The 13,369-nt window shown below is 39.7% G+C and overlaps 1 protein-coding gene across 2 annotated transcripts; it reads left to right on the top strand.

Annotated features, from left to right (window-relative positions):
* Positions 1–840: 840 nt before the first annotated feature.
* On the top strand, positions 841–13,369 carry ACER1 (alkaline ceramidase 1). 2 transcript variants are annotated; one of them, XM_053462325.1, is made up of 8 exons: positions 872–979; positions 1,965–2,061; positions 4,738–4,842; positions 7,815–7,929; positions 8,247–8,385; positions 9,823–9,960; positions 10,625–10,762; positions 13,091–13,369. In XM_053462325.1, exons 4-8 carry the CDS (start codon positions 7,851–7,853, stop codon positions 13,266–13,268), a joined length of 672 nt encoding a protein of 223 aa, XP_053318300.1. In that variant the 5' UTR covers positions 872–979; positions 1,965–2,061; positions 4,738–4,842; positions 7,815–7,850; the 3' UTR covers positions 13,269–13,369. The 2 variants fall into 2 exon arrangements, with proteins under 2 accessions (XP_053318292.1, XP_053318300.1); XM_053462317.1 differs by lacking the exon at positions 4,738–4,842 and having other exon boundaries at positions 841–979.

Below are 13,369 nucleotides of genomic sequence, written 5' to 3'. Positions count from 1 at the left end.
ATGGCTGCCTACACTTACATGTTGGGGTCTGGCTTAGGAAAGGAGAACTTATCTAACACATCCCTTCTCAATGGACAAACCCAATATAAGCTCCAAAATATGTAATGAAGTTGCTAAACTGCATTAACACAGTTAAATTAGTAAACTGGAAAGTGATACAGGACAGAGTCTGTATATCCTATCTCATGAGATAATGAACAGAAAGTGAAGGAGCTAAATATATGTTAATTCAGTTCACAACTGCATGCCTTTTGGGTACCAACCCAACAGCATCTTAGCAACAGTAAGATAAAAAAACTGAGCCCATAGCCTTATGTTACTTAGATACCCCAATCTACATTGTGGCAAACTCATGTGATGCAAATTAGAAAATTATTTTCTATTTTATGACATCATATAAACACCATCCCCTTTGAGGTTGGCAGGGGTTGATATGCCGTGTGTCTTAATCCTTGTTTCCCAAGGAAAGATAACACAAGATAAGATTTTGTTTCATTTTCTATCACACATTCACTCAGTTGCATTCGTTTATCACATACACCAATCTCCCACTTTGAAACACACACCAGTGTATATAAGCCATGCGTACATCTTGTCTGTATGTCACACAGTTTATCTGTCATCTGTACCCAGTGTCACACAACCAACTGTAAGTCAGATCGACATTTAAACTACTGATCCTGCATTGCTGTGTCTAACACACTCAGATTCACCTGTTACATACACAGGTCACCCTGTGGACACACAAACCCAACCCTGTTTTTTCACACACCCAGCTTCTGAGCCTCCCACACAACAAGTTCCCTTTGTCACACAAAGACATAACCATCTCCATCTGTATCTATGCCACAATCAACTACCTCTGGCAGGGTGATACACAGCTTAACCTTAGAAACGCAAACAGTCTGTGGCTTATTAAACCAACCTATGCTTGCACTAAGACACATCGCGGTTGGAATTACCACCTAGTCACATCAAGGTAAGTACGGCCAATAAAATTATTTTATTTATTGTCAACTTTATTAACTGGAAGTAGGTTATTTGCTTTCAAATGTTTCTTAAATTCTTGAATACAATTGATATTTTCCCATTTTGTGGCTGTTTTTAATGCATTACTGTTCCTTGCAGTTGGATAGATTATGTGATGCATTGTAGAATCCAAGTGAAACATTCACACTCAGCTCTTAACCATAGTATGCTAGCATTCCCACTAATGAATAAAATAATGGAGAAATTAAAAAAAATACTATATTTACACTAATAACTACAATATCAACTCATACAAACATAATTGATGCAGAATTACTATACAGTGCTGGACATGTTTTGAAAAGTAAAAAAGCTGATAGGTGGATACATTTGCCTCCTTGTATAAATGGTGGTTGAAAGGTTAGTAAGGCAGGTTTTTCAACTTTGCGAAAGGCTGAACATCTTTTTAGATAGAGGTAATAAAATGCTCTTGCTGGTTTATCCAGTTTCGTAGAATTATTCATACACTACGCATAATGTATACCTCCTGTGCATTCACTAATTTATGTTTCCCTTCCTTCATTCATTCATTGCAAAGAACAACCATCTATTTACTTACACATTCATATGCATGTGCATTTCTTACTGTATAAAATGAAGCTGTTCTGTGTTTTCTATTAACACCAGCGTATGTATTTTTCTTGGGTTTCTACTTTACAATTCATGGTTATTATATAAATTTACCTTTTTAGTTCACAGTCTGTTTATGTAAATCTTATAACCCCATTTATTCCTACCCTTTCTCTCTGTATGTCCCCACCTGCTGTCTGTCTGTTGGCTCAGATTTTATTTTTTCCCTTTAACCTCTATTAACACATTCCAGAGTTTTTCTCTCTCATCCGTCACACCTCAAGCCACCTTGCTCTAGCATTCTCCTTACTTTTCTCCTGTTTACCAATTGTTGCACATTAATTGCATCCCCATTTCTCTTACAGCATGCCTCCTAGTATATTTGCAAGACAGAGTGCCGAGGTTGATTGGTGTGAGTCAAACTACTTGCACTCTGAGAATGTAGCAGAGTATTACAACACGGTGAGTTTAGTAACCTGTATATAATACATGTAAAACAGGTCAAAGGTAAAATATGAATTGTGTTCCCAATAAGCCCTGTAAAAGCTCTACTCATTACTTACCAATTCTGATATAGAGGATATATAATATCTGATGGAACCACAGACATTGAAATGTGTATGGATCTAATTTAGATGCTAGTTTGTATAAATACCATGTCAAAGCCACCATGCTGCTTTCAAGTCCTTTACTCAACAAAGCGCAGCTGTCACTTTATACATAACTTTGTATCCAAAATCTGCTTGTATGTTTTTACTTACACTTTAACATCCGATGCAGCAGTTTTAGATCTTTGCAATAAGATTGTGTAGGAATTTCAGTTATTCATCCGATTGCGTGTGTTCCTTCATTGGATTGCACACGACTGAACCATAATGTGACATTTCAAGTTACAGTCAGTTTTATGTGCAGGAATCAGTGCGTTGGGTCAGCATAATTCTTACACCAACTGGGCCACCATCTATGGACCTTGATAGGGTCCTTGATATTTGGCTGTATTTGCATCTTATGCCTCTACATTGAATAACAATGTTGCCCAATGGCAAATATTGTTGAAGAGTTTCTTGCCTAGATGACTAGTTTTTAGGGACCCCCACCACATGCTGTGGATAGCTAACATAAGAAAGATCCTCATTAGTACTTCTTTAGGCAGTTGCCTAATTTGCCACATGGGAATGTGAACTCTGAAGATCCGAATATACTTTGATTATAATTCAAGGTAATGACTGCAATATGGAGGAACAGGGTGAGCTGGGAATAAAGGTAAGGGTTGTTGGCATTTTTAATTCAGGGGGCCCTGGGGGAAAGGTGGTGCAATTTTAGTAAACATGATAAGCACTGAGGGTAGGAGGAATGAGGGGACCCTGGGGTGGTTAAATAAGGGGCTATGGTTGGGGTACAAAAGCCAAGTGGTAATGGGTCAGAAATGTCTGATGGTGGCACTGTATGTAAAGAATGGTCCTCCACAGAGCATAGTAAAGATGATGAAATTAAATATTTCATTTCACATTGACCTCCCACAAACCATTGTTTGTTGAATAAACCCTGGGCAGTTAAATAGCAGATATGATTCAGTGCATACAAATGTCCTGAAATGCATGCATGGACATTATACCATGAATGGCTGAAATCATCATATTGCAAGGCGATAAAGTTTCAATGGGCAAAGAAGTAGGGGGCAAGAATGCAATACTGAACCTTTAAAAGACAGTTAAGGAGAACACATTAGGCATCACAGAACTGGAAATGATTCAATGAAAGTCAACTAATTTGATGGAGTGAACATCAGGCTTTTCAAACTGGATTTGTTTACTAGAAAGGAGGTACCCACAAAGAAATATTATTACCTTATATTTTACAGTTGCCACCTTTTGGGGGGGGGATAGTAAAACTTAGATAAGCTATCCTTTAAAAAAATCTGTGTGGTTGAAAAGTAGTATGTATGTGTAGTTGAGTGTGATCTGTGTGGCTGAGAATGGTGTGTAATATGTGTGACTGACAATGGTGTCTGTAAAAATGTTGTGTGTGATGATATACACACCTGTACACACATGCACATGGTACATACATGGTACACATAGACTAGGATTGTCATATTGGACCTGCAATGGGGGATGTACTAACTTGATTAAGTAATTGATTTTCTTCTACGAGTTTATATATCTCACTGCATGACAGCACTTTATAGATGTTGGTGAGCAATATGTAAAAATCTGTTCCTGAAAACCTGGCCAATGACAACTCTAGTGACTGACGCTGCTAAGAAACCCTGTTCCTTTGCGGTGCATGGTGACCAGCATCTCTAGTCTGGTTAGTCACAGAGCTCTCAGGATTAGTCTGGATAGTGGAGCTGTCCCCATGAAAACTAAGTGGGACAGACACTAATAGGTACTTAACTGCGATAAGTGGTAATACTATTGTACATGTAAATTCAAATATACTATTTCATATATAGTTTTAAACAATAACGGTGTATACAGTATTATGTATGGGTACGTGAAACATTAAAAAAAAAAAGTTTTAGGGTTCCAAGTACCATTGATCATAAAGAGGTTAAGCTTTCCCTGAGGACCAAGGCTATTTTACGCTACAGGACCAGAGGATTTTTTTTATTTTTGCTATGTCTTTCTTCAACCCTCATTTCCCACTTGCTCATTTAGTGTACCCACACAAATTATATACACTCTCCCCTTAGTGTCAGGTTAAAAAAAATAAAATGAAAAACATGAACACAAGACAAAGACATCGCTTACAAGCATTGCCTTTGTCATTTAACTGTATCCGTGTGTGTGTGTGTGTGATTGGCTGAAGAAGCAATCACATACGTGAAAGTGCAGAAATCTGTGGTAGACTGACTGCTCAGGTCTGACATGTGAGCATTTTTAACCAGGTACGTCATTGGTTCTGTAGGGATGTTTTTCAAGATGTACTTGGTACGTCATTGGTCCCAAATGTGTTAAAGAATAATTTTAGGGAAAATGTTTGGGTATTAACCAGTGCTAAGAATGATGTATCTAATGCTACAAGTATGCTGCCAAATATGTGGAGCAACACCTTTAATATAAAGTATCACCTGTTGTGTACCATCTCAACTACATGCCCAGCTACTCATCCCAACTCATCTCAACCACTTCACAGGTAAGCTAAATCGAGTTGAAAAAAAAAAAGGCCAGAACAGCAGCTCAGATGTTCATTGTTGAACTGACACAGTGATCCAGTCCTTAAATTTCACTTCATTAATAAGTAAGTAAATAATTACTTTTTTTAAAAAAAAAATGTGCATTTTGTCCCTAGGACTACCTTTTTACTAGTGAGGGCAGGTGTGTGTGCTCCCTCCTCTTCCCCCATTTTTTGAATAGGCTTAGCAGGCAGAGGGTTGTGCAGGTCCAATTACACTCCACCCCTCCCATTTCCTGTACTGTTGGATGAAGAGATTCAGTGTACCTGTAAATTAACTATACATTATGCAACATATATCATTATAGACTAAGCATATACCACGAGTATCTTAAGGGTGTTATGGTTTACAGAAGTTAGAGGCTTCATTGTAGCCCTGCATACTATTGTCTCTTCCCAGCTGTCCATTTTAGGCCTTTCTTGTGTAGGATAACTTGTGATCCTTGTGTCCAGGCCATATTTAATTCAGGGCAAAAGAGGCTGCTGCCTAAGGCCAAATACTCCACAGGTCCTTATGACTGACAAAGGCGCAGGGAGGGTATGGAAAAGAGGATTGTTAAGGAGGAACTCGGACAAGGTCATGGTATTATAGAAGGATTAGTGCCATTATTGAGGGAGACAGAGGGGGCTTGTTGTGTGGCCTACAAGAAGAGGTTTGCTCTGGGCCCATTTAACTTTAAAGAAGACCCTTATTCTCTTTCATTGTGATCTCTTGGCCTTGCTGTTTAGAGACTACCACTGGGCTGTTGTCTGCAGTAAAGATGTCTCCTTATTTCACTGTGACCAGTAAACCTAAATATTGCTTTCCGAAACCAGAATAAGCCAGGATATCCAGCAGTTGTCCATAGACTAAGCAGGGTCTGAACTATGAAAATGTCCTGTATCTTTAAATTATATAGTAAGCTACAGCCTTTCACTTAGTAAATGTACAAAAAAAAAACCTGTATACCCATCTAATAATGATCAACATGGAACTGATTACTGATCCTATCGACCAAACCTATGATAAGGAAAATAACATTTTTGGGGTATATTTTGCTCAACACATATTCATGTTTCACTTTGCTGAAAAGCACAGGTTCTGACTGTTGTAGTATCGACTTCTGGCCTAGGCTAATGACACCACACACAATTGAATATTGATAAGAAAAGGCCACAGACAATTTTATTTATTAGTCATTGTCACGACAAAACCTGAAACAATAAACATTGCGTTAACAGGGACAATGACTCAAAACACAAACATATAAATCTATACAATAAACACACAAAGCTTGCCAAGTAATCCAAGTACCAGAGCCAAATGCCACTGAAGGAAGGGACATAACCGCCTGCCCCACCCAAACCTGAGGTTCCCAGCACTGAAGCCAAGAACCTCCCTCCAGTTGTTACCGACAATTCTCTTACCACCACATTAACCCCTGGATACCTGGCAAGCTGCCACCCCACAGACTGTGACAAATACCACAAACCCAAAGCTAGAATACCAACATAAGGGTAGGGAGGGTGGTCCAAGCAACCAGCTATGCTAACCACAAAATGGTTCCCAAGCCCGGGAAAACAGCCACTTAAATAATCTATCCCCAACTCCACCCCCTAAATACCCGCCAAAAGCCTACCCCTCCTCTGAACAACAGCCAGGGCCCACTATAGTCCATTCTGCCCCCCGGTGGGCATCATTCCCTGCTGTAGGTGGAGAAACTGAGAAGATGCTTTATAAGTATAGTATTTTCATTTATTTCTGTACTGTTACGGCAAACATCAGAAATTGACTGCTTCAGCAATGTGTGGCCATTTCAAGAACCACCCAGCCATTGCAAGTAAAAGCAGATAAAGTATTGATTAATTTAAAAAAATGAAATATATTTCCATCTGTGTTTTTAAAAATTACTTATTGTGTTACATATGAACAATTCATTCTTAAGTCTGCATCTGTAACATTTTGAAAATGTAATACAATGATTTGTAAAAATAAAATAGGCACGTGTACAGAATTTTGAAGAACCATTACACTCTATTGACAAATATTAACAGCGATTGAGGTGAGGGGGCCTCGTAAAATGTTCTCAGGTTAAGTGAACAAAGAGCACAGGGTCTCCATGCCTGTTTGTTCTACTATAGACAGAGTTCAAATGTCAGCTGTCAGGCAGCTCAATAGTGTTTATGCTACTATTCTGAATAAGAGCTTCAATCTAACAATACCTAGTGTTCTCTATGGAGACTCCTGTGTAGTAACTTCCATAGTTAGTGGTGTACTTGAGATTAGTCATTCGAGACAAAAAAGTTACAGATATGTCATGTGTAGTGACACAACTGAGTGTACTGTCAATTAAAGTGCTACTAAACTTAAAGTATGCGGTAATGGAACAAGTGTGACCATCTTATGGTATTTGTAATGATTAACAGAGGGTGTGGCATTCGGTTAGAGGTATCAACATGAGGTACATGATAGCTTCTTCTGCATTCTGTTGTTATATGAGGTAGGGACAGGAACATTACCAAGGCCTTAACAGCAAGAAAAGTCAACACTCATATCTGGAAAGAATGCACTGAGCAAGCAAAGAATGATCCTTTCTTTCTGTCTTTCTTTCTCTCTCTCTTTTTTCTCTTTTTTTTTTTTACAATAAAGCAATTCAGTAGGGCTCCTCAAATAAAAATTACAGTTGTAATAGCAAATCCGAATCACTAATATTATGATTCATTTTACTGGCTGGCCAAGGAAGATGAAAAAACAATCGTAGCTCGCACTGGGCCTCTTTGTCATGCTAGGGTTGCAAACTGGCTACTTGGCTACTTTTGGGACAGACCCCACCCACTTCATGGTTGATTCCTCTTGCTATATGTCAAGGTAGATTGATGTAGACACAGTGCCATGTGTGTTCCTTATAGTATCATCAGTATCTTCATTTCTATGTATGACTCCCAATATTTCAAATTGAATGTGAGGAGCTATTTTGGAGCTTAACCAACAATTTCCAGGTGACTTTGAGTTGTAGCTATTTACTCTATACATAACAATTTCTTTCACCCCTCAACAGGTCAGTAATGTCGTCTTTTTTCTGGTTGGTCCCCTGATGATGTACCTCTTGCATCCATATGCCTGTAAACGATCCCTAGCTGTTCACCTCGTTTGGATTATGTTCATCATTGTTGGTACGAACATTGGTTTCTTAGAGATTGTTTCGGGTGGGAGATTCTTATGGAGCCCTAATTAACATTCCTTTTGGTTTCCATTTATATATATAATTTCATTTGAATGTACTTTTCCCCTCCAGTTTGAGCACCATTTATAATCTATCTTTCTCTATTAAGTAAAGCCTTTGTTAGGGCTGAATCATTTCTATTTCTATTAAGTTTTACTGCTATGACCCAATGTTTTATGTAGATCTAAACTGTGTTCAATATTGTCTGTTGAACTACTACCTTCTATAGTGACATGTGGATTCAATAAAAACACTGCTTCCCCTTAGGGCTGTTTTCTACATACTACCACATGACCTTGAGTTACTTGGGGCAGTTGCTGGATGAGATCTCTATTCTGTGGGTTATTGCTATGGGTTATTCCATTTGGTTTCCCAAGCCCTACTTCCCGGATTTCATCAAAAACAGGTATGATCACCACCATTCTCCTGCCATTTAGCTATACCATATAAGTTGAATTGGGTAAATCATTGTTTTGCAGAACTAATCAGTTCATCTGGTGAATAGGTCACTGTATACGGTATTTCTATGTTTTTATAATCAACCAATTGTTTTGGGGCTTTATAAATCAGGGGTGAATAACCATGTATATTTGTCTATATCATTTTTCCATGATGATGTTGGGACAAAAATTATTTTATAGTTAAACCTGTAAAGACAATACTAATCATACCTCACACCACAATGTTGTGCACTTATCACTTGAATCACAGGTTCTTTACTCACCTCACTATAAAAAATACCTTTTTTTTAAGATGGAACCATTGTTCTTCCCATCTTAAATGGTGGCCTCTTCTAATTTATCCAGCCTGTCTTCCCATCCCCCTGAACTAGCTTTGTACTGACCTTTCATATATTTGAACATAGTTATGAGATCTCCTCTAAGGTACGCTATGTAGACAAAAGTATTGGAACACAAAGTATTTCTCTAGGGACATTCAGACTTATTCAGCCATTCATTATTTTGGTGCCAATCTGTGCCAAACATTGCAATTAAATTTATTTTCAGTATTTCAGTAGATTTATTTATGGTATATGTAAGTACAGAAACAACTCTTGATTTGTATTTAGCAATATCCCAAATGCATGGGTATGTCATGTTTTTCAGACGTTGCAGGATCAAATAGATCACTTTCCAGGTTCCATGTCTCATATGAGACACAGTATAGGATCCCATATTTCAATTGAACCTATATATTTTCAAAGGTTTGACAGGACATGGCAGCTAATTCCACACCAGCCGCTTTCAAAGTTGGTGTAAAAATTAAAAGAAAACATTTTCCTCATCCACTGGAGTTTCACCATCTTTTTCTGATTGTATATGGGAAAAAACAGAAATGGTTACTTACAGTAGTTGTATTCAGCAACACCTCCCAAGTACAGCAATATGGCATATGTGTGGGTACATCATAATTTTCAGATGTTGCTGGAACATGCGCATTTCAGTTTTCAAACTTGGATTTTGAAAGATTGCTTTTCTGGGCCCATATTTTGAGGTTTTTGTTCACAGTTTTGCACATATCAGGATGAATGCTACATGCAATCTTTCCTTTTTTTCTTGCACATATAGCATGTTTTTTTGCTAGAGTTCCTTGAGTGGGTTTTCGGGCATTTAAAAAAAAATGTTTTTAGTGTCTTTTCTTCCCTGGATCATTGATTGGAGAACCCGGGACATAATATTACATCTTTGGTCTTTGAGAGGTTAATGCAATTAATGTATTACTTTCTGTTCAGTGTCCTAATAGTAAATGTGGCAGAGGCAGGATGATTAGAAACACACTTTGGTTTGTACAGTATGTATTCATTAATTGCACACATTTATAACACTACTCATTGTCTTCCCAGGCATCAGTTTGGAACCATCATTTTTATTGTTGCTGCAATCAGTACTCTATTGTCGTTTGTGAAGCCAGTGGTTAACGCCTATGCCTTGAACTGTATAACCTTCCACATACTATATGTAGTAGTGAAGGAAATAAGGAAGTAAGTGTTGGTGGATATATTCTACCTATTCCCAGTGCATATACAAGTCCTGCACCCCGAGAAAACGCACACTAGCATGCGTTAAACAGTCTCAAAGGCGTAGAGAAGGCTGTAGGGGACCCCGAGTTTACAGGGTCCTTCCAATGGCTTCTTACTAGACAAATGGACCATTTGACATTGGCACGAATGACACATATTTATACCAGCATGCACAATGTATCCATATAGGTGGTTTACCTTTGTGCTAGATTGGCACCTTTTTTTACTTGATCCATAATCTAACCACACGTATGCAAGGAACAATTTCACATGTGTTATGTGATATAATTTGGGACACAGCCATTTAAATCCAAGATTTAATACACACATGGAGACAGGTGTCTTAAACAGCTTGAAGGAAGGCAGCATTCTTTGTGGCCTCTGATCACTACAAGTACTCTTCAGAACTTGTTACACATATCTCATGCCCCAAAACATAAAGGTATTGAAATATGCTGGGGGAGATATACGGTACATACGTCATAGCCTGTGTCCTCCCTCATGCTCATCACTTATTATACTGGTATTAAAGGGGCACATAAATCTTTTTACATATGTAATATAAAATAGGTATACTAATATGTTTAACTATGATGCTGATTAACTCTGCTTTGGTCTTGCCCAGGTGTACTGATCCAGCCATCCGACATTTAGCTTTCCTTTCCTTTAGCTTATGGCTGGTGGCCATTTCCTGCTGGCTCAGTGATCGTTTTTTCTGCGAATTCTGGAGAACTATTAACTTCTGTTACCTGCATAGCCTTTGGTAAGGACACCTAACCCAGAATGCCCGCTTCTTGTTGAGCAGGGCCAAGTTGATAAGTACCATGTTAGCGGAGAAAATGTACTGTGACCAGGCAATCTACTGAAAACAGGGTAGGGCAGAATCAAAGTAACATGCACTGTATAATAATAATGCACTTTGAATTTATTACATGATTTTTTAAACTTTACCCTCAACATCAACTAATCTCAAGTGTGAGTCGATTTATCAAAAAAAGAAAAAAACCCAAGGACTTAACAATGGTAGGACATGGATTTTAAAAACACAGTATGTAGCATCTATATGGCACTATAGAAAGAAGTTATATTTGGTCCAAGTTCTGTAGTGTACTCTGTTAGCAGGTGTGTTGAATTGCACAGGCTCAACAAATGCTTCACATTAACACACATGATATAATTCTAAAAACGCTTTGTTGTTTAAAACCGTGCATGGAATGGGATAAGCCAGTACGTGTATGTATATTCAATTTTTATAATGGTAGGTTTGCTGACCTTAGTGGCATGAGCTAAGTTTGGGGTAAGCCCAGCCTGCAGCAGAAGGAAAGACCTTATGGGTCATCCTATGGATCCTGAGGACCAAGGCCCTGCCTAAATGTCTTAGGATTTAGGTAGGCAAGGGACTCAAGCCCAGCTTAAGCCAGTGCCAGCTTGCCCAGCAATACAAATGTATCATCACCACAGATGTTAGGAGGAAAAGCCAGGAACATTTTATTTGTTTTTCAGAATAACATGTTGACATTAGAGCTGAAACAACGAATCGATAAAATCGATAATAATCGATAACGGAAATCATCGATAACGATTTCCGTTATCGATTAATCGAGTGATCAATTCGTTGTTGGAGCACTCGGCTCCTTTTACTTACCTCCGCGAGCGTTCCCCGCTTCTGCTACACGCTCTGCAGTCTCCGCCTTCTAGCTACGTGACGGATGTGACGCGTTCCGGAGGTAAGTATTCTTCATGTCTATGTGCACGGATCGCACAGAGCGGTTCGCTCTGTGCGAATGGAGCCACTCGCACAGAGCGGTTCGCTCTGTGCGAGTGGCTCCATTCGCACAGAGCGGTTCGCTCTGTGCGAGTGGCTCCATTCGCACAGAGCGGTTCGCTCTGTGCGAGTGGCTCCATTCGCACAGAGCGGTTCGCTCTGTGCGAGTGGCTCCATTCGCACAGAGCGGTTCGCTCTGTGCGAGTGGCTCCATTCGCACAGAGCGGTTCGCTCTGTGCGAGTGGCTCCATTCGCACAGAGCGGTTCGCTCTGTGCGAGTGGCTCCATTCGCACAGAGCGGTTCGTGAGTGTGGGTGCAGGGCAGAGTGGGGGTGGGGGTGCAGGGCAGAGTGGGGGTGCAGGGCAGAGTGGGGGTGGGGGTGCAGGGCAGGAGACTGGGTGCAGGGCAGAGTGGGGGTGGGGATGCAGGGTGTGAGTGTGGGTGCAGAGCAGAGTGGGAGACTGGGTGCAGGGCAGAGTGGGGGTGGGGATGCAGGGCAGGGTGTGAGTGTGGGTGCAGGGCAGAGTGGGTGCAGGGCAGAGTGTGAGTGTGGGGGCAGGGCAGAATGTGGGGGCAGGGCTGGGTGCAGGGCAGAGTTAGAGACTGGGTGCAGGGGCACAGTGCAAAGTGCTGGGTGCAAAGTGCCAGTGCTGGGTGCAAAGTGCCAGGGCTGGGTGCAAAGTGCTGGGTGCAAAGTGCCAGGGCTGGGTGCAAAGTGCAAAGTGCTGGTGCAAAGTGCTGAATGCTGGGTGCAAAGTGCTGGATGCAAAGTGCCAGGGCTGGGGCAAAGTGCTGGGTGCAAAGTGCTGGGTGCAAAGTGCCAGGGCTGGGTGCAAAGTGCTGGGTGCAAAGTGCTGGGTGCAAAGTGCAAAGTGCTGGGGCAAAGTTTCTTGAACAGTAATAGTCCACCTCTTTTCAGAATGTTTGGGGTTATTTTGTTTCATAAATATTGTGTTTGGGTTCTTGTACTTTGAAAATATTGTTTTTTATTACATCATAACAAAATAAGAATGTTAATGTAAATTTTAAGTTGTTTTTTAACATCCAGTTCATTAAATTCTTTTAAATAAACGAAAAATTTGCATATTGTTTTTTTTATCCGATTAATCGATTAATCGAAAAAATAATCGGCCGATTAATCGATTATTAAAATAATCGTTAGTTGCAGCCCTAGTTGACATAGGACACAAAAATAAACAAATGCAAAAATACAATGATGCAGCTAAATTATGTACTGCAAGGTTTTTTCAGTTGCACCTTGCAGTGTTAGTATGATTATTGGAATAATTAAATAATTGTACATTACTCTCTTTGTCCACTCTTAGGCACATTCTTATCTGTATCACTGTGGTATACAGTAACACACTATTTGCCTACTTTGATGCCCTGTACGAGATTCCCGAGTGCCAGGCTCAGGTTCAGTATTGGCCTTTTAAGTCTTCACGCATTGGACTCCCATATCTGGAAATCACCAAATGTTTTGTTCCTAAAAAGCACTTCTAGCAGATAATGCGGCCTTTTAAACGATATGGATGGTTGGATTTTTAACTTCCTTTTTATGGCTGTAATATTTTTATACGGAAATAAATGTATTTATAAGTGTT

The sequence above is a fragment of the Spea bombifrons genome, chromosome 1 (genome assembly GCF_027358695.1).
Source record: "Spea bombifrons isolate aSpeBom1 chromosome 1, aSpeBom1.2.pri, whole genome shotgun sequence".
In the NCBI taxonomy this organism is placed as follows: Eukaryota; Metazoa; Chordata; class Amphibia; order Anura; family Pelobatidae; genus Spea; species Spea bombifrons.
The sequence above is the reverse complement of the archived record's forward strand: the minus strand, read 5'-3'. Positions and strand labels throughout refer to the sequence as shown.

Bases quoted from the DNA above. Each gene is read 5' to 3' on its own strand.
- ACER1 (XM_053462317.1), top strand. From the start codon at position 1,966: ATGCCTCCTAGTATATTTGCAAGACAGAGTGCCGAGGTTGATTGGTGT. The intron at 7,930-8,246 runs GTACGAACATTG...GCTTCCCCTTAG, and splicing joins GATTATGTTCATCATTGTTG to GGCTGTTTTCTACATACTAC. The intron at 9,961-10,624 runs GTAAGTGTTGGT...GGTCTTGCCCAG, and splicing joins GTAGTGAAGGAAATAAGGAA to GTGTACTGATCCAGCCATCC.